General features: G+C 48.4%; 2 protein-coding genes across 10 annotated transcripts in view; one reads left to right on the top strand and one right to left on the bottom strand.

Moving 5' to 3' along the window:
- Positions 1-9,318, top strand: part of Ppfibp2 (PPFIA binding protein 2) — a 157,004-nt gene extending 147,686 nt beyond the window's left edge. For 3 of the 8 annotated variants that reach the window (XM_057777945.1, XM_057777944.1, XM_057777950.1), the window contains 9 exons: positions 750-900; positions 1,160-1,271; positions 1,487-1,575; positions 1,884-2,006; positions 3,273-3,398; positions 4,456-4,644; positions 5,663-5,839; positions 7,741-7,806; positions 9,000-9,317. In XM_057777945.1, coding sequence (XP_057633928.1) covers positions 750-900; positions 1,160-1,271; positions 1,487-1,575; positions 1,884-2,006; positions 3,273-3,398; positions 4,456-4,644; positions 5,663-5,839; positions 7,741-7,806; positions 9,000-9,050 — 1,084 coding nt within the window. In that variant the 3' untranslated portion in view covers positions 9,051-9,317. Of the gene's footprint in view, positions 1-749; positions 901-1,159; positions 1,272-1,486; positions 1,576-1,883; positions 2,007-3,272; positions 3,399-4,455; positions 4,645-5,662; positions 6,351-7,740; positions 7,807-8,999 lie in introns of those variants that run through there. The other 5 variants (XM_057777948.1, XM_057777947.1, XM_057777951.1 and 2 more) reach the window with 3 other exon arrangements.
- Positions 9,319-10,178: 860 nt separating this feature from the next.
- On the bottom strand, positions 10,179-18,765 carry LOC130880222 (NADH-cytochrome b5 reductase 2). Of its 2 annotated transcripts, none has more exons than XM_057779162.1 (9): positions 18,643-18,765; positions 17,778-17,922; positions 17,521-17,593; positions 14,763-14,869; positions 13,978-14,107; positions 13,393-13,476; positions 12,517-12,602; positions 11,213-11,312; positions 10,179-10,483 (listed from the first exon to the last, which is right to left on the bottom strand). In XM_057779162.1, the coding sequence occupies exons 2-9, from the start codon at positions 17,853-17,855 to the stop codon at positions 10,311-10,313; spliced, it is 831 nt and encodes a 276-aa protein (XP_057635145.1). In that variant the 5' UTR covers positions 17,856-17,922; positions 18,643-18,765; the 3' UTR covers positions 10,179-10,310. The 2 variants fall into 2 exon arrangements, with proteins under 2 accessions (XP_057635145.1, XP_057635144.1); XM_057779161.1 differs by lacking the exon at positions 18,643-18,765 and adding an exon at positions 18,487-18,558.
- Between the last annotated feature and the right edge of the window lie 1,661 nt (positions 18,766-20,426).

Genomic DNA, 20,426 nt, shown 5'->3' with positions numbered 1-20,426 from the left:
GTTCTTTATTTCTGCTTTTCTAAAGCTGTACCACTTTTATGCAGTCTTTCTTGAGTAATCTCTCTGATGGATTTATTAATAAGCACTGATAGACACAGGCACGTATGCCTTTCTGTTGATAATAATGGAAATGACCCTAGTATTTCATCAGTGAATAAGGTATTCACTGTTAGAAGTTAGAAGAGCTTTGGCTTGGGTTTCCCCCTCTTTTTTGTGTTAAAGAGAAAACTGGCTTTTCCTAGTTTCTTTTTTTTTTTTTTTTTTTTTTTTTTTTTTTTTTTTTGGTTTTTCAAGACAGGGTTTCTCTGTGGTTTTGGAGCCTGTCCTGGAACTAGCTCTGTAGACCAGGCTGGTCTCACAGAGATCCGTCTGCCTCTGCCTCCCAAGTGCTGGGATTAAAGGCGTGCACCACCACCACCCGGCTTTTCCTAGTTTCTAAGCATTTCCCAAAAAGTGTTGAGTCTTACAGACAAAATTATTTCATCATAAGTGTTCATACTGCATTTCTGGACCTGTGTGAACTAAGCAGTCGCTGGGGATTATGGAGGCTATCCCATGCTCAGAAAAGCTACAGTTGAAACATAAAACCTCTTACTAAGGTGGCTCTAGAGTCTTAAAAATGTGGGTGGGTTATGCTAGAATGCCTTTTACCATGTTGGCTCTTCTTTAAAGGAGTTTTTCTAAGACTTTGTGCTGTGCAAAGCTCCCTATTCCTTAAAACAGAAGCATGTTCTTCTTCTGCTTCCCAGTGATGCCAACGCCCCTTTTGCCCAGTGGAGCACAGAGCGCGTCTGTGCATGGCTAGAGGACTTCGGCCTGGCTCAGTATGTGATTTTTGCCAGACAGTGGGTGACATCTGGCCATACGCTACTGACAGCTACCCCCCAGGACATGGAAAAGGTAAGGACTGGGCATGAGGAAGAGCTGCCCTATTTTCCCCCAGGCCAATGCATGGGAACTAGTGATGGCCTCCATCTACCCCATATGCACAGGGTGAACAGGGAAGGCCGAGATTGCCTACTGCTATAGGTTGATATCCCAGGGCACTGGGCAAAGATCTACCACCACCCTCGAGAACATCTCCATCCTGACATGACATCTTCTGAACACCGAGTTGTCTGCCAGAACTTCACATGTGGTCTTCATCTTTTGATTTTAGGAGCTAGGGATTAAACACCCCCTCCATAGGAAGAAGCTGGTTTTAGCAGTGAAAGCTATCAACGCCAAGCAAGAAGAGAAGTCCGCGCTGCTTGACCACATTTGGGTGACACGTAAGGACAGGCATACATTTATTAAGAATGTTTCTGACTGTTCCGAAGGGCAAAAGAGTGTCCCATTGATTGTATGCCCCAAGGATGCGGCTTTCTTATGAAAGGCGGATGGGCTCCTAATGCTTTGGAATGAAGTGAGAGCCCCAGGATGATCATTTGTCACCATTCCCTCGGCACCCACATTGTCTGTCCTCATGACACATCTGTTCTCGTAGGGTGGCTGGACGATATTGGCTTACCCCAGTACAAGGATCAATTTCATGAGTCGAGAGTTGATGGGCGAATGCTGCAGTACCTAACTGTGGTGAGGATTTTCCCTTAAGTATTTCCGTGTTCAGTGAGCACTCAGTCCAGGTGATCTTGTGATAGTTGCCTTGAACTTGATTGTCCTCCCTTCCTCACATTCGGAAGGTCCTGAAAATAGTTATCTCTGTTACATAAGGCATGCCAAATGCCAAAGTCCAAACCATGGCGGTAAGTGGAACTGTTGAGATGTCCATGAGCACCTTCCTGAGACGTGGAAGGTGTGTCTGTGTTTGGTCAGGAAAGAACTGCTGGGGTCTTTTTGTCACCTTAGAAACTGTCTTGTCAACCAGAACCTGTCTCTTCCAGAATGATCTACTCTTCTTAAAAGTCACCAGCCAACTCCATCATCTCAGCATCAAATGTGCTATTCACGTGCTACATGTCAATAAGTTCAACCCCCACTGCCTGCACAGGAGGCCTGCTGATGAGGTGAGGGAGTGTACTAGCTGTCGAGGTGGCCCTGAGTCAGGACACCTGAAATATCGTGGGAGAAAGTGAGGATGACATCATCACAAAATGGACAATGGTACTTAAGATTCTGGTACTTAAGATTCTAGTACCTAAAAGTCCCCTAGTCCCTATACTTTGTCACTAAACCTCTGATCCTACACCCTCAATCAGGGTAGTTTCTAAGTCATCATAATGGCCCAGTGATTTGTTATGACATAAAACATGGGAAAAAGGAACGACATTATGGAAACATGGTATCAGAGTAGGCAGAGGAGTTAAGGTTCCAAAAGGACTGCATAGTTCAGAGTGTGTTACTCTCCTTGCTGGAGCAAGATTAACTAGCATTGAGCCTAGACACATAGGATCTTACTAGAGGGGAACTAGTGTCAACAATCGTAAAGGACCCCATGTGGGTGTATACATAATAATCTTCTATAAACTGCAAGGCTTCCAGTGGGCCCCAAACTGAAGGCCTGTGGGTCACATCAACCTTCTCTGTTATGGGCAGCTGACCTGACTCGGGTCCTTTAGGGATTTAAAATGCCTTCTTTTGCATTCTGTCCTCTTGTTTCCTTGCTCTTCAACAAATGGCTTGCAGATCTTTGTGAGTGCTGAGCCTTTTGAAGCCTACAAGGCTGTGTGAAAGTATGTATATATTATTATGTTTTATAGAGAGATTTACTTTTTAATTTTGTGTGTGTATATATCACACATGTGTGGGTGGCCACAGAGACCAGAAAAGGGCATCTGGTCTCTTGGGGCAGGTTTCTAGATGGTTATGAGCCACCTGGCATGGGTGCTGAACCGGGTCCTCCAGAAGAGCACTAACACCTTACACTGCTCAGTCATCTCTTCATACCCAGCTTCAATATCTTGATGCGAATTCCCTTAAAACATTTGGCCATGCCAGGAAGTACTTCCACCTACAAAACACTCGGCTCATAATCAAATCTTTAAAATTCTGTTGGATCACTGAATAAAAACCTATATGTCTTTATTTATTTGTGCTAAAATTAACCAGATGATTAGGGCATAACAGGATGGTGGAGTCGGATATTTAAGTATAAACATTACAGCAAAATTCAATAAGATGCTGGTTTCTTAGAACTGGGCTTGTTCTCAGGCAAGTGGCCTTGTTGGCCTGGGTTGCCAGGCCTAAGAATCTGCTGAGACAAGGCTCTTGAGAGGTGCTGACCCCACAGAGGACAACATGAAACCTAATTTCTTCACTCTTCTCCATCACAGAGTAACCTTTCTCCTTCAGAGGTTGTCCAGTGGTCCAACCACAGGGTAATGGAGTGGCTGCGGTCTGTGGACCTGGCGGAGTATGCACCCAACCTTCGAGGGAGTGGTGTCCATGGCGGCCTCATCGTGAGTGGCTCTCTGGGCTGGCCCACATGCCTTGGAGTAAACCGTCCTGGTTTGTTTCTGTGACTGTGATAAAAATGCCGATGAGAAGCAGCATAAGGGAGAAGGGGTCTATTTTAACTCGATTACAGGATTCAGTCCATCACTCCAGGGCAGCTGAAGCAGCAGGAGCTATAAACTGCTGGTCACATGACACCTGAAATTCAGAGGAGGGGATGAACACATGAATACTTCTGCTTGGTTCCTCTCTTAACTCTTACACCACCCAGAAACCAGCCCATGAAATGGAGCCACCCATGTTCAGGATAGGTCTTCCCGTCTCAGTTAACCCAGTTAAGAACAATCCTTCACAGTCATGCCTGCAGGCCACCTTGATCTAGGTAGCCCCTCGAGACTCTTCCAGGTGACCGTACTACTACTACGTTAGGTTGATGACTGAAGCTAAACCTCACACTTTGAAAGGGTCAAGTATGCTCATGGAAAAACCGAGGTTCTTCATCTGGACCATTTCACAGAATCTGAGATCTCAAAGTGTTCTGGTTGAACATTACCTTACAGAAAGAAAGGTGGCTTCTGCAGGAACTTCCTCAGCTTCAGTCTAGAGGGTTCCAGTTAGTCTGGTGGTTGCGTTAGATCAATCCTGAAAAAGGCAACTCCACCTGTTCCCAGAGGAACATGGGGGCTGGGGAAGTGAGGGGGTGGTCACCTTGTGCAATTTCCTGATTGCTATGATGTGATGTTTATCGCTACTTAGCTCTGTCAAGTGTCAAGGCCAGAAAGGAAGTGTGGAGGTGGTGTCCTAGATGCCATCAGAGAAGACTGGAAAACAGCCTTATCTCAGAGGCCTGTTCCATGCTAGTCTGTGAGGATGAGGTTGTCCGTCAACAAGCATGCTAGTCTGGTCAAAACCAGGCCTCGTGCTGGGGAGACAGAGTGGGTGGGACACAGTACACAGCCCATGTTCCAGAGGCACCAAGGCCCAGAGAGCAAGTTTTTACTGTCCCCACTTAGGGCCCTTGACAGTAGCCACTGTCTAGATTTGTCTGTGTTTTTTTCTTAGATTCTGGAGCCACGTTTCACTGGAGACACCCTGGCTATGCTTCTTAATATCCCCCCACAGAAGACACTCCTTAGGCGCCATCTGACCACCAAGTTCAACGCCCTGATTGGTCCTGAGGCCGAACAGGAAAAGCGAGATAAAATGGCCTCACCAGCTTACACACCTCTGACCACCACAGCCAAAGTCCGGGTGAGCTGTCAGAGCCATTGTGGGTGGGACCCCATGGCCTGCCTTCTGAGTCTTATGTTTGGCATCTGTTAGTAAGTGCCTGGGCCCAAACCAATAAGTGCAGCCCTAGATGAGGAGCATGCTTGGCTTTTGCTGTAGGAGTCTTCTTGAGATCTGTTCATCTTTATTAGATGCATTCCCCGCTTGGCCTAAGTCCCGGGAAAACAGCACATGTTTCCGTATACTCTACATGCACAGGAAGTAGCTCTTCTTGAAAAGCTATTCTCTACTCCAGTTCTGCCAAGCAGATGAGGGCTGGTTCCCTTCAGACCAGCCCATCTGTGTGCCACAATGCCCCAGGGTCTTGCTGTCTTGCTAGCACTGTGGGTGTGCCCCCATAGCAGCTGGTCCTGCTTGTTGTATTCTATGAGGGAGCCAGCACACAGCTGACCTAGTATTATCCAAGCACCTGTCTCATTGTCTGATCTCTCTGAACCCTACAAAGACCAGTCTTGAGTCTGAAAGCTCAGTCTGAAACTAATTGCGGGCCCACAGTAACTCCAAAGGCCAAGCTGCACTCCCCTTGAGCAATCATTGGTCCCTATGGTCTAGCCATGCTTCCTAAGGATGTAGAACAGGTAGCGTGTCTCTGGGAGTCCAGCAGAAGCAGAATGGGGTGGGTGAAACTCAGGCGAAAAAGAAGGCCAACCAGTTCAGAGGTCCTCATGTCTCTGGGTGTTCCTTACTCCAGCTGTGGTGAGACAAGTCCCATGTACTTGACTTCAAGTGCAGACAGTAGCATTCCAGAAAACCTCAATCCATCTTGGGAAGTAGGAAGTCATTTTGGGGGACAGCAGGCCTGAGTTAGGTTATTCATCTGTCGGCCTTGCTTCAGCATAGAACATGTCATCAAAAACCCTGCTTCCCACAAGCATTTTTATTTCTTTACTCCTGAGCTAGCTCCCAAATATATCGTCAGTCACGTCTGCACACTGACCTGGAAGCTTCTTCTTATCATCTTTCATGTTTGCTGTTTCAGCCCAGGAAACTCGGGTTTTCCCATTTTGGGAACATGAGAAAAAAGAAGTTTGATGAGTCTACGGATTATATTTGCCCCATGGAGCCCGGTGATGCGGCCAATGACAGCCACAGGGTCTACGGTGTCTACGGGGGCCTTAGTCCCCTTGACAACCATGAACTAGATGGACTGGACCAGGTGGGACAGATAAGCTGATGCCCCTGTCATCTGCCTTCTTTGTGCACCGAGAGCTTGCAATAACACCGTGTGCCACCATAAAACTGCACTTCCTCCATCCTTGTGCATGACGCGCAGAAAGCAGCAGTGTGTGCCTTTGGGCTGGTCTTTGTACACACCGTAAGGATGGTCAGGATATGCAGTTACACAGCTACAAAGGGGACAGACTTTGGGGACTATAGGACTATAGCCAAATGTGGACTGAGGAGAAATCACCTGAAGATATCTGTACATGTTTAGTAATTCTTAATATCCGTATTTCAGCTGGAAAACATATGAACAAAGGCAGGCCCCGAGATCCTGGGCAATCCCAAGAGGTTCTGCTCTCAGGCACTGTACCCTATGCTCCAGTTGACGGAAGAATTCAAGTGCCTCAGGCCTGTGGAGCACAGAGTCTTAGCTGAGATAAAGGGACAACAGAGGATCTTGTAGGCCATGGTGATAATGTAATTTGATTGTACCTTACTATGGGTGGCCATTTCTTTCTGGTAATAAAAACAGTATTTATGTAGAAAGTGTGAACCATCTTTAATTCTTTTGGGGGAAGAGAGAAGTCTGTGGCCCTGTTGCCTTGGGCCTCATTTCCCTCTGTGAAGCATAGAAGGAGCTTGGGTGTCACACACACTGGCTAGAGGTCACATCTGTCCCACAGACCCTAGGTTGTTTTCCATTTCAGCAGCGTGAGCCTCAGAGTGAAGGGTGGGGAGATGAACAGGCAGCCTCTCTGGCAAGACTCTGCTTTTTACATCTTGCCCACTTTTATCTCCCGGAAGAGCAGAAACACTTGCTTTAGACACTGCCTAGTTGGTAATGGGCCCAACAGATGGTCTGTGTCTGGCTGGAGACTGACCACGGAGAGATGTGTGCTCTGCCAGTCTGAGGCTCTGCTCAGGAAATTCCAGGTTGGGGCTGGCCAGTATTTGATTCCTGGGTCCAGTTACCTTCATCTACAGAAGAATAACAGCAGTGTTGCAAACATCTGGAAGGGAATGCAGGATCACTGGCTTGTTAAGGCCTTCTGACCCAGGTGCAGGCGATGTTAACATTTGGCTCTTCATACACATAGAAGACTCAGCCATGGTCTGATACCCAAGGCTACTACTACCTTCCCTAAAGTCCAGCTTGCCAGGTGGCAATACTAGTATTTGGTTCTGGTACCCAGAGCCACTGACTGGCCAATGCTATTGTAGAGCATGTCAGGCCAGGTTTTGTGGCCTGTTGATTTTGTCCCAGTGAGGACTGCATGTACCTGTTTTCAGACTTTGCATGGAATTTGTATTGCTGCTAAATGTCTGTGTGACCTCATGCAACTTCAGTGGACTTGAGTTTTCCCTGCTACAAGGGTTTGCTCTTGATGCCTCCAAGTCTGAAGCATCCAGATAAGGAGGACCAAGTAGGCCAGCAGTACCTGAGGAGGAGGAAGGCCTCTATGCCATGAAGAGGCAGGCAGCAGCCTCCTGATGTTGCCCTCTTAGACCACAGCATTGATATCTGGGGTCCTATGCCTGGAAAGCATCCTCTGTCTAGTAGTAATCTGGAGGCTTTCATCCCTGTGAAACAGCTGGACCACTGGACATGTGCAGAAGGCTGCTTCTGACAAGCTCTGCCTGTGCCGTGCTTCGCCACAGAGTGCTGGTGCTGAATGTGGCTTCAGCAGAGTGCGTGCATGCTGTACGGGAACTGAACCTGCATGTGTCTCAGCAGCTGTCACTCCCTGGGGCCTAGAGCACACCATGTCCACGCTCTAGGGAAGACTGTCCTAGAGAGGACAGGCCTGAGTAGAAGGTGCTGTGCATGTCGCTGTCTCTGCAAAGCGTAGGCCTAGTTCCTGTGTGCTCACCAGGCTGCTGCCCATTTTACAGATGGCACCTTCTGAAGTCACCGTGACACAAATAGGGCTCCTCTCCCAAGACATCCATCGCCTCACGGTACGATTCTGATCCCCCTTCCTTGCAGCATGGCTAGTGAAGCCCAGTAAACTTGGTGTGGTGGCATTCATGTCCACAGGGCAGGAAAGGATGGTGCTTGCTTGCTAGTGGGTCAGACCCTTAGCCAGCCCTGTGGCACACAGCAACTGAAAGGCCTCCTCTACTGGCCCGTTGCTGGGCTCTGAGCCACCACAGGGCATTGGAGGCCCATGGGCCTTTCATCAGAGTCAACCTGAACATACAAGGCGTTGGATCCTTTTCCTGGGTTCAGAACTGGTAATGATATAATGGTGTCCAAGCAGTTATGGGTCAACTGTCCAGCCAGATCAAAGCTCTGGCTCACTTCTAGCCCAGTGAATACTCTCCTGCCTTCTTGGCACAGAGAAACATGCATTCCCACCACTCCTCTGACATCATGAATATGTTCTGCAAGCTAGGAGAGCCTGCCATGCCCAGGAATACTAATCAGTGCATGGGGAGGCAGCTTGGTCCCAAGGAAAGAAGAACTGTTTTGTTTTGTTTTGTTTGTGGAGGGTGGGGGGTCAGGGGTAGGAGTAAAGTAGTTCAAGTCATTTGCCTTTTACTGGCTCTAGGAGCATAGGTGTGCCGTGGTCCCTCTGATACTGACTTTAGTTATCTGTAAAGCAGGGATAATGATAGCCTTCTTGTAAGTCACATGGGAAGACCAGAGGTAGCAAGACATGGCCACCTACTCACGGTTAGAAAATTGTGTAAAGGCAGGATGGAGGAGTGTCTCATATCTAAGCAAGACCATGTCAGGGCGACAGGCTTTGTCTCTCGGCTCACACAAGGACATGTCTCTGTACAATCTTGGCCTGTGATCTCTAACATACCTTTGGTGGTCTTGAAATAGTAAGTTTACCTCTAAGACAAAAGGCTTGGTTTCATCTTGTATGTGTATACCGGTGGTGGGGATTGAACCTATGACATTGTGCAAGCAAAGCGAGTGCTTGTGTGCTTGTGTGCACCAAGCTCGCCCTCACCCCATTTTTATCTTAACATTACTGTCTGTTCAGCACTCAATGCTCAGGCTCCCTGGGACACCATAACTTTGCAGGTCAGCGGTATTGGGTGTGGGCCACTTCCAGTGTCCCTCTGTTTCTTAGGAAGATGCTGTAGGGTAGCCTTGGCCTATGGACTGCTACACTGCCCTTTTGGCTCTGTTCTTACAGACTCTGCTGAGCCAGGACCAACTACTGAATGACTCGCCTGGCTGTCCCTGATGCTGACGACTATGGATGACATTCTTCATGGCTGAGAGCCCAGAGAGGCATGTGTGGGACCTGAATGTTTACCTCAATGGGGAGTTGGCACAGAGCCATCGACAGAACCCAGATGGGGCTCTTTGGGGTCCTTCGGAAGTAGGAGCAAAAGCAGAGGGATGAGATGCCCAGAGGTATCCCTGTGTTCTTCAGTGCCGTCCGTGATCACTTTTCACTATAGATTTTCTACCTTTTATACTTTTATATATAAATTGCAGACATTCTTGTAGACAGGGAAGTGTTGTGTTAAATGCAGAACAAAGGCAGTGAGTTCTTAGTTCATAAAAGCCTCTGCTTGGAAAAAAGCTGTGTAAACTGTTGTGATTGTTCTGCAGTGGCTGGTGAAGTTCTGGGGGGCCGGGGATCCTCTGGGGCTGCTTCATAGAAGTATGTATTTTCACTTCTGCAAGCCTGGCCCTGAGAACCAGGACTCCTCTCTCTTGATCTTCCAGCAACTTCATTCACTTGCGTCTGCTGAAGTAGCAGGAAAGCAGTGTGGTATTACTGCTATAACCAGCAGGTGGCGATAGTGGTCCCTGGATCATGGGCTTTGAGGCACAGCTGCTAGAAATGGTACATTTAGGAACTTCTGTCTAACCATGCCTCCCTTGGCCCAGTGCCAAGGTGGAGCATGTCACTTAGAGGTTGCTAAACTACAAATATTTTCCCATGTCTCCGTCTGCTGTACAAAATGCAGGGAGTGAGGACAGGATTCGTAGAGTCCTGTATTGTGATTGCCCTTCTGTACAGGTTCCTAATCCTGTTTATGTCTCAAAGTGACCCACATGGGAAGGAAGAACACACAAAGCCTTTGCCCTCTGTGAGTCTGGCCTTCAGAGCAGAGAAATGTGAAAAATGTTCGTAAGTGGGAGTTAGTTGATTGAACCCGTTTGGATCTTGCTATAATTCCACCCAGGCAAGTTCTGGCTGCCCAGTGGGTTCCCTATATAACCACACATTGTGAGCTAAGTGCAGGGCAGTCCAGTTTATTACACGAAACGGGAGAAAGAGGCATCATATCGGTGCCCAGCCTCCAAGCCTGGAAGCCCCCCAAAACACCCAGTTCTCTGAACTCTTCTTAGGTCTACACCCAAGAGACCAGCACCGTGCCCAAGGGTACATGGAAAGTCACTTTACAGATACTGTAGGTGAACAGTGAACAGGGTAAAGTCAAACTCACTCTGAAACAGGAGAGGGACCCGCCAAGGATTATAGGGGGTGTTAATAGGTAAAAATCATGTCCTTGGTATAGCCAAGCTGTTCCAGGCTAGGGTGAGCCATCTCCTGGATCATACGTGGTGGACCACACACCAGGATGAGTGTGGCCTCCCCAGGGGCAGGGAGGTGCTCCTTGATCATGTCAGCAGTGACAAACCCCGAGCTGTACTTCCAGCCTGGAATGAAACAGAGCAGGGAAGAAGTGTGATTCTGCATTAGCCCCTGATGCTGTCCTACAAAAAGCTGAGAAGTCTGCATTGCTGGTTCCCACATAGACCCAAGAGGCAGAAACGAGGGGTTTCAGTCATCTGCAGCATTTACTCCAATTCCAGGCTTAAGCCTTGGTCTCAGACTTGGGATGATGTCTCTTTGCTCTAAGCACTGAGAAGAGTGAGGAAGTCACACTGGTGTGGTGGAGTGTTTGTGGAGTTGGGCAGCACCCTCTGCTGGACAGTGTGATATATGCCCAGACTGGTGGAAATCAGGGAGACATACAACATGCCCTGCACGATGTAAGGTACGTAGCGGTTCCTAGGCACTCATGGGAGCTGGCTGAGGCTCAGATTAGGAACACTGCTGTCCAGAAGAGGTTGGTTGTAAGAGGCAGAATAGCCATGAGCAGTATGAGAGGGTAAGGGGCCGGTGCATCTTAGGTACAGTGTGCTGAGTGTGGAGGGCAGGTGTGGCTCAGTCTATACTCAGTGCAGTCTGGGGAGTGTAGAGGTGTGCAGCACCTGTCCTTGACTCCCCTTTACAAACTGCTGCTCCCATCTCCTCCCACGCTTGACTTGCCCTGTACAGACCAAGAGCCCCAAGGCAAAACAAGCAAACAGAACCTGGAGCTAGTCCGCAGGTGTGTCAAAGGGTAGAGCTCGCTCAGAATAAGAGAGTAATAAGGGCCATACCATCGGGAGGCCTGTCCAGGGTATACCACAGGTTGAACTGGTCAGGGTGAGTCGTGGCGGTTTCTTCCAGCTCCTTTCTCAGCAAGATATCCTCTTCCGTCTAGAAAAGAAGCAACATTACAAAGGTCCCTTGGGAATAGCCCGTATGCCCACCTCGATTGAACATGTGGGTCTGCACATTCACACCTGAATTGCCACTGTCCTAGCTTGAGAGCTTTCCAGATTCCCTGTTCCTCCTACATACTACACTGCACCCTCAAGCACTCGGGAGGCAGAGGCAGGCAGATCTCTATGAGTTCGAGGCCAGTCTGGTCTGATCTACGAGAGCTAGTTCCAGGACAGGCTTCAAAGTAAGAGTAATCCTTTCTCAAACAAACAAACAAACAAACAAAAACAAAAAAAAAGAGGAACAACAAAAATAGCTGGTGGGACTGATGGGTGGGGTGGGGGACCAACAACATGGTGTCCTCTGGCTTGAAGGACTGGCTGCACAGACCACTGTCTGCATGCAAAAGTCCCCACTCACTTCCCTGCATCCAGGGTTAGGCCTGGCAGGTCCAATGGACACAAGCTTAGTGCAGATTGCCCTGCTCTAAGGAGTCAGGGGAGGGCGGGGCTGATGGTGTCCAGAAGAGGAAGGTGGTCTACGTTTGCATCTGAGGAAAGGGGGACAAGAAGGAGGACAAGGCTCCAAGAGGATACCCAGGCCTGAGTCGTCCAACCCTCCATGGCTCTTGTCCCAGTAATGCTACTTCTGGCTTTGTTTCAGAAAAGTAAAGTTGTCAGGTCAGGCCCAGTTGTTCATAATTATTTATTGTTTATGTCAAAATCTAGAAAAACCTGAATGAAAATGTTTCTTTGATTCTGGTATGAATATTTAAAGTCAGCAAGAGGAAGATGCCTATGTGATACTACTAAGTGAAAAAATATATATGGTATATAAAATGTGTATAAATAAGGGTATATCATATATCAATACACAGTACACATGGGGGAAATGGCAAATATAAAAGTATGTATATTCTTCTGAATTTCTCAGAATTTCCATCAGGAACATCCATTATTTAATACTCAGAGAAACAGAACTGGGAATTAAGGAGAAATGGGGTGGCTCTGTAGGAAAGTGGAAGAGTTAAGAAGAAACAAACAGAACAGGCCTGACCTCAGCTTCTTCAGCTGCCAGCAGACTTGCTGAGCCCACTAAGCCTCCCACAACCCAGGGCGCCCCAGCAGCATGTTCTCAGACAGTTGGAGGGGAACATCCAATGCTGCTGTGGCCGGCTCGGGGTTGGCTGCAGACTGACCTGGTTGGCAAAGAGGAGGGACATCTTGGTTCCATCACTGCTGTTCTTGGTGATGTGGCGAAGGAGCTGCAGCATGGGTGTGATGCCTGGAAAACAGCAGGCAAGCCAGCTTGCTCCCATCCCCAGTGCCCCAGTTTCTGGCCTTTAGTGTATTAACAATTTCATTTGAGCCTGATTTTACCATTTTCCCTTCTGTTCCCCAAAACATAAAGTGGGGAAGAACCTTCATTTTGGCGTTCCTTTCTAATGCAGCAGCAGGTCAGAGAACCACTTCCCTTTCTGAGACAGGAGTTCACATATTTCAGACTGGCCTCAACTCCTCAGTAGCCAAGTCTGTCCTTGAACTTCTGATCATCTCAAGCACTGGAATTACAGGCATGCCTGTTTTTATGTTGCTGGGGAACCCAGGGCCGCATGTGTCCTGAGCAAATATTCTACCAACCGAGCCATATCCTCAGCCCTTCTTTCCTATGGCAAGAGGGTAAGAACTTTCTGTGAGCTAGTTCATGTCCTCACTTGCATAATAAAACTAATGGCCAGTAAATGTGATAGTATTAAAACTGCCAGCGATGGTGCCTAATACTCTATATGTCTCCCTGAGGGTTCATTCTCAAGGGATTTCGAGAGTCAGGCTGGAACTGAATATTCCACTATTTAGGAACCATTGAGCAAAGCCTGCCCAGCCTAGCCTCAGAAGAGAGGCTCCCATGGCTTCCAGGGAGCCACCATGCTGGTTGTAAAGGAACAGGGTCAGATTCAGTATCGGACCCCACATTCCCACTACCACAGCCAGGGAAGACTTGCTTGCACCAGATCACATAGGGTCAAATGATTCCCAAGTTAGAATGGTCCTAGAGGAATCCAGAAACCTCTTACCTGTGCCCCCAGCAATCATCCCCAGGTGATGAACCTGTTTTCCTTCAGGCTCACTCTTTTTGTCTGTTTTGACTGTAAGGTAACCTGGAAATACAGAGAATGTTTCTGACTTCTGCAGGCCTTGGCTGGCGGCCTACAAAAGACTCTTAGGAGGCAAGGTTGTAGCATTCCAAGTTCGAATCAGACACGGTCGCTTCACTGGCCGCCAGTGTAAAGAGTGGAAACCGAGGTTAGGCATCCCATGAGATAGCGGGGCCTTTTCTTAGGCAAGCTGAAGTTAATCTGGAGCCTTGAAGAGCGAGTGAGTAAATGGAGAATCAATGTGGTCTCCTTCTACCCCCAGCAGGCATCTTTCATGTATCTGTGCCAGAGACAGTAATGAGGACATTCTAGATGAAGCATACAAGCCTGTGCAGTATATATGAGCAGTGACAGAAGTCATTATAAATACAGTCATGTGAATGAATGTGTGAAGACTTGAAGTATGCGCCCATGTGCCCCAGAGCTGAGGAAGGCCACAGCAGGAATCTCCCAGCTATGAGAAGAATTGCCCAACTGTGAGACCCCGCTGAACAGCACCTGTACCTGGCTTGTGGTAGAACAGGCGCCCTGTTGGCCCTCGAATAAGGATGGTGTCCCCAATTTTCATGTTCTCTAAGTACTGAGTCATCTTTCCCCCTTCAAGATGCTTGGGGTGTACATTTTTGAAGTATATCTGAAAAGCAAGCACAGATCTTTACACCTCCAAGCCTTGGGCGACAGTCACACACAGCTGGAAGTCATTTGCCATTAAAAGTCATGCGAGTAAACACTGCCACACTCACTGTGAACAATCATTTCAGTTTCAGGTCTATTTCCACAATAAAATACCCCATCAAGACAACTCAGGGGGAAAGGGGTTTATTTTAGCTTCCAATTCCAGGTTAAAGTCCATTGTTGTCTCGGCAAGAACTTGAAGCAGCTCACCACATGACATCCAGTAGAGAGAAATGAATGTTTGCATACCTAGTTGTGCTCAGCTCATTCTCTATATTTACACAGTTCAGGGTCCTCTGCCTAGGGAGTGATGTCACCCACAGTGGGCTGGGTCTTTCTGCGTCAATTAATATAATGAAGACAATCCACCACAGACCAACCTGATATAGACAGTCCCTCATTGAGGCTCTTCCCGGGTGATTTCTAGATTGTGTCAAGGTGATAATTAAACCAATCTTACAGCAATCCTTTGAGACCCTACAGGGTTAAGTGTAGCATTGCTGATAAATGAGACTATTGGAAAGCACTGTCCAGGCTGTAAGTCCCCTCTCCACTCTACCACATTAAAGATACCTGGGAGCTCCAGATAGCTTGGTAAGGTGGGCATTATTTACCTTTATAATGAAGTCCACAAAGCCTTGATCATCGTCACTAGAGACAGGAGTGTAAGCCCTAATTACCAATTCATTGTTAATTTGGGCCAAGAGATGGACATAGTTACCTACAAAAAATATATATCAAATGTTAATAGTCAAATAGAACTCTGAAATGGCCCAAAGATTCACTTTGATAACATCTGCCCAGCTAAGCTCACACTGTAACCTTTGGAGTAAGCATTAAAGGTGGAAATGGATACTAAAAATACCAGAAAGGAGCCAGCTGTGGTAACTCATACCTGTAATCCTAGCACTTGGGCATCAGAGACAAAATCGACTTGAGTTCAAAAATAATCTGGGCTATTAGTTGCAATCCAATCTATATTAAGTGCAAGACCTTGTCTCACAAACGATATCAGAAAGGAATTTTTTCCATTGAAAGAAAACTATAGTCTTCATGAAATTCTTTCTTCCTAACCCTCTGTGTCTCAGCAGAGAACAGGTCTTAGCCTTATGGGTACTGTAGGGTTCCAAGACATCCACAGTTCTGTTTCAAATGCAGCAACAATGCATGCCGTCCTGGCCGCTAGTTCTGCTGAGAAGCAACAGGGACATTTATACTGTGTCTTTGCCTGTCCGGAGTAGAATTCTATAGGCCTGGAGGGCCAGAGACCTATGGGTTGAGATTGTATCCCAATAGCAGATAATGAGCCAGACTGAAGTCCAGACTTGAGAGACCAAGGCTATTAGTACTGACGGGAGGAGTTGCATCAAGGGATGTTAAAAGCTAGAGACAAAAGAAGGCACCAGGCCACGTTCGGATAGAGTAGAAGTCAAGTGTGCCTGGGAAATTAGAAATTCAGATAGAAGTGGGAGCTATAGATCGTGAGACTTCAGTCCAGTGCTCCAATGTTGGTCTCTGTCTCTGTCTTCTTTCATCGCCTGATAAAGGTTAATATTCAGGAGGATGCTTATATGTTTTTCTTTGGGTTCACCTTCTTATTTAGCTTCTCTAGAATCACGAATTAGAGAGAGCATGAGAAAGGAACTCAGGACCGCGAGGGGTGCACCCACACACTGAGGCAATGGGGATGTTCTGTCGGGAACTCACCAAGGCCAGCTGGCTGGGGTCTGAAAAAGCATGGGACAAAACCGGTCTCGCTGAACATAACGGACAATGAGGACTACTGAGAACTGAAGAACAATGGCAATGGGTTCTTGATCCTATTGCACGTAATGGCTTTGTGGGAGCCCAGGTAGTTTGGATGCACACCTTAATAGACCTGGATGGAGGTGGGTGGTCCTTGGACCTCCCACAGGGCAGAGAAACCTGCTTGCTCTTTGGGCTGAGGAGGGAGGAAGACTTGATTGGGGGAGGGGGGAGGATGGGAGGTGGTGGCGGGGAAGAGGCAGAAATCTTTAATAATTAAATAAATTAATTAATAATAATAATAAAAAAAAGAAGTGGGAGCTATAAGCTGAGAGAGACAGATGAAGAGGAGGAAGAAAAGGAGGAGGGAGGGAGAGTGAGGTGCTAGAGGAGAGGGTAGTTCAAGACGTTAAGCAGTATATGTCTGGGTCTTGGAGGAATCCCTAGAAGCCGAGGTGCAACTTTCATAGCCATCATCTGATTGGACACCAGGGACACCTGAAAACGCAGACCTAAAGCAACAGCTTCTGTACAAGAGCTCACCTGAAACAGAACTTACTTAGGAAGACTGTCACTGCATCCCCACACAGGAGGGAGCTGTGTGTCCAGCCCAGAGCCCCACCTCCAACCATCCTCGCTTCAGCTGCACAGTGGAGCATTAGCGCTCTGCTGTCAGACTCCTAGAGGCCACTAAGCATGTGTGTCCCACTGGCCACGCAGCTGCCACTGGGGCTGAAGGCAGAGTGGGACAGAGAAGTCTCTACCGACAAATTCTATTTCTCAAGTGGCTTATGCTTGCCTCCCAGGCAGGATGGTGATGGGCTAAAGTAGAGGAATGGACGGCCCCGTGACATAGCATTCTCATGTACAGAGGGGGAAAGGGTGGCAAGCAGGCTTGGTCCTTGCATTATAATTTCCTCACTTGTCAGGGTTGAAGTTAGGACTTTCTTTGAAAGTAGACCATCAATGCGATTTCCACTAGGAGGCAAGCAGCAAGGCTTCTCTGTCCCACACCTTTCGCTTAGGTTTTCCACCTCAGGAGAGTGGACTCATTGTCTAGAGTCGATATTGATTTAAATGAAATGGGAGCACCCAGAATCTGAGGAGGACAGCTAGAGCTGGTTTCTTTATGTGGGGCTCAGGCTTCCTCAGAAAAGCACCCATTTAGGGCATCTGCATGCCTAGTGACTCCCCACACATTTTGGGCATTAATGGAATACCTGCTCTTCTCATCCGTGTGAACGTTCACATCCACCAGCCATTTCACTCTCACTATACCTGAAGCAGACTGACGGGCCTGGGAAATACTGTTTTCCACGATGGAACGAGAGAGAAGAGGACAGAGGTACTGGCCTTAAACTGCATGGGCAGGAGCCTTTAATGACATCTTAGACCTTCTTCTGGGCTTACTTCTTTTCAGTGCTCCTCAAGATATTGCTTTCATAACAGGCAGACTGGAACAATGGAGATACTGTCCTCAAGTTCATCTGCCTGTCTCCCTCCATCCATGTGGTCCAGGATTTTATCAGTGTGTCCTCCATATCCCACGAGAATGGGAACCTATTGCTAATAGCCATGGAACATCCCAAAGACCCAGACCTGGAAATGTCACCAAGCACTGCTCACCTACAGGGAGCCCCAAGACATGGTCCGGTGAGGGCAATCCAAAGCGGAACCGTCGAGTGTTATGGTTGATTTGCTAGTGGAACAAAAACAGCAGGTTATGTTGGCTTCTTAGGAGTTTTGCTGCGTGGCCCAGATCCTGAGAAAGACACTCAATTTGGTCCTGAGGTGACTGCTCACCCCAACTTCCCAGCTAGCATTCTCACACCCCCTGCCCTCCTCTGTCACGTAACCAGGGGAAGGTTTGGGTGACCCAGTACCTCCTTTTCAATCAAGGGCAGGGGGTACTTGGCTTCAGGGTCCTGTAAGGTGATGCGCTCTTTCTTCTCTAAGCTCATTTTCCTCAGGCCAGTGAGAATCACAGTGCTTCCGACAACTCCAAGAACCAACAGCAAGGAAGTAGTCCTAGAAGACACAGTGTGAGCACAGACCTCAGATCTCACCTGGGCTAGGCAGTGCCAAGCATGGCTGCTCTTATGTCTCAAAGGACTAGCAGAGGGAAAGGTGTTATAACACAGAAGGCTGCCTGTGAGGACCAGAGGGCAGAGAGGTTCCTTAAAGGTTCAGCAGGCCCTCTGGACAAGGCGTGACACCTGCCCAAGAGTGCTGAGCTCCTCAGGCCCTTCCTGCCCACCTGCCTCCGTCCTGGCTTCAGCCAAAGATGCTGGGGAAGAGTGACAGCATTAATTATAACAGGCTGCCCGAGAGAGAACTGTGCTGGCCTTGCCAGGTGGTTGTGGGTTGTGGCTAACAACAAGGCTGGAGACGGGACTTACCTCTCCTGGGACTTCCCACTCACTTTTGATCGGCTGATGTAGTGGAACAGTGAGTGGGTTTGAAACTCACCAGCACTTTCCAGGGCAGGCAAAGGAAGCAAATACACACCTGCCAGAAGTGTAGCCAACCTCCCCACAACAGCCCTCAACTCCGCCCCGTTCCCTAACCAGGCCAGTTTGTTCACATCCCGACCTGTTCCAGAGGCGTCCGCTGCTGCCCAGTCCTCTGGTCCAGAGACCCAGGGTCCCTACCAGCTGGTAAACCGCCGCGAGTCATGCCCAGACATCGCCTGCCCCTGTCCCCAGCCTTGGATTCCTTCCTGCCCCGCCCCTCTCTGACGGAACCCACCGGGAGCGAGAGATGCCCAACCAGTCTTCGATATGGGCAGTGCCTCTTGGTGGTTCGGAGGGCGAACACAGGGCAGCGGCCAGGGTCGCGCTGACTCCTGCCTGAATAGCGACACATTCAGGCTTCTTGTCCCGTGACTCCGGCATCAGTCCAGTCCTGAGCCTCCGCAGTTGGCCGTGTGGGAATGGGGCCCATACTCTCCCCCAGAGTTCCTGTTCTCAACAGGGATCCCTCTGCTTCTTAAGTCTCCTTGTGCATCCCTGTAGCCTTGGGGAAAATTCAGCCTCCCCAGCCTGTTAACACCATGGCAGGATGGAGAGAGGCGTGGCTGTGAACTCGTTTACAGTACAGACTGAAGACATGGGAATTACAGCCGAGAGGACAGCACTGAGTGACTGCATGTCTAAGTCTCCATGTCTGCTGAGCTGCTACCCTGAGCCTCCCAAAATCCAAGTGTCTGCAGGGTGGGGCTGACTGCAGGGCGTCGTGGCCTTACTAACTGGAGACAGGACAAGACTCTATAGCAGACAGCATGAGACGTCCAGACTATGAGGGTTCTCCACAATGCACCTCAGAACCTTGATTTCCTTTTCTGCTCTTGCCACTGCAAGCAACTTGCTGCAGCAGACATTCACAATTCAAAAGAGCTCCTACAGATGTCCTCTCACACACTAAACAATGGTATCCTGTATCCTCAGCCCTTTCTTTTATTTGCTGTCGTTTGATTAGGTGGTTGGTTGGTTTTCTAAGTTTTGAGGCAGAGCCTTACTAAGTTGCCTAGCTTGACCTAAAACTAACTCTGGAGCCCAGACAGGTTTTGGACATTTGATTCTGCCCCAATCTCCTAAATGGCTGGGATTTCAGGCAGGCACCATCATCCCTGACTTTATATTTTAAATGCTGAGCTGTCAAAAAATCACGCTATCTGACAATGACCTGAGGGCCCAGGAAGGTATCATGGAAGGTGTCGCTATGTGTGCCTACTGCAGCAAGTTGCTTGCAGTGGAGGACAGTGTGATGTGAATTGATTTCTCTCACGTTCCTGCCCTATCCTCCAACTCCCAACACCAACAGATGTGTCCTCACTGGAGAAAACTGAGGTGATGAAGATAATCCAGTATGCCTGAGATCCTCATTACGAGGGGAAATTTAAACACAGGAACGTGCATAGAGAGGGTAGATCATTTAAAGAGAAAAGCTAGGGAGCGCAGCAAAAGCTCTCTGTTCCCAACAGGCCTCCAAAAGACTGTTCCTGGCCCATTCCTTGATTTTGGATACACAGTCTGTGGTCCTCCATTATTGCGGCCCTCACTGATAGGGATCTGTTTCTTGACCTCTCAGTCTAAAATGAGAGTTTATGTTTGCCACTGGCAAGAGCAGAAAAGGAGATCAAGGTTCTGAGGTGCATTGCAGAGAACCCTCATAGTCTGGACTTCTCATGCTGTCTGCTATAGACTCTTGTGTCTCCGGCTAGTGAGGCCACCACACGCTGCAGGCTGCAGTCAGCTCCACCCTGAAGACACTTGGATTCTGGGAGGCTCAGGGTAGCAGCTCAGCAGACATGGCGACTTAGACATGTAGTCACTCAAGTGCTGTCCTCTCAGCTGTAATTCCCTTGTCTTCAGTCTGTACTGTAAATGAGTTCACAGCCACGCCTCTCTCCATCCTGCCTTGGTGTTAACAAGCTGGGGAGGCTGGATTTTCCCCAAGGCTAGATTTTCACAAGATGCAACTCTTGGCTGAATATTTGATTCCACACGAAGTAGCTGAAGCATCTTAAACAT

The sequence above is a fragment of the Chionomys nivalis genome, chromosome 8, assembly GCF_950005125.1.
Source record: "Chionomys nivalis chromosome 8, mChiNiv1.1, whole genome shotgun sequence".
In the NCBI taxonomy this organism is placed as follows: Eukaryota; Metazoa; Chordata; class Mammalia; order Rodentia; family Cricetidae; genus Chionomys; species Chionomys nivalis.
Note: the sequence above shows the minus strand (reverse complement) of the source record. Positions and strands in the feature narration are given on the sequence as shown.

Excerpts from the sequence above, each read along its gene's own strand:
- LOC130880222 (XM_057779162.1), bottom strand. The coding sequence starts at position 17,855 with ATGAGCTTAGAGAAGAAAGAGCGCATCACCTTACAGGACCCTGAAGCC. Across the intron at positions 12,603-13,392 it reads GATGATTGCTGGGGGCACAG|GCATCACACCCATGCTGCAG; the intron begins GTAAGAGGTTTC and ends GCTGTTTTCCAG. Across the intron at positions 10,484-11,212 it reads CCTGGACAGGCCTCCCGATG|GCTGGAAGTACAGCTCGGGG; the intron begins GTATGGCCCTTA and ends GTTTCATTCCAG.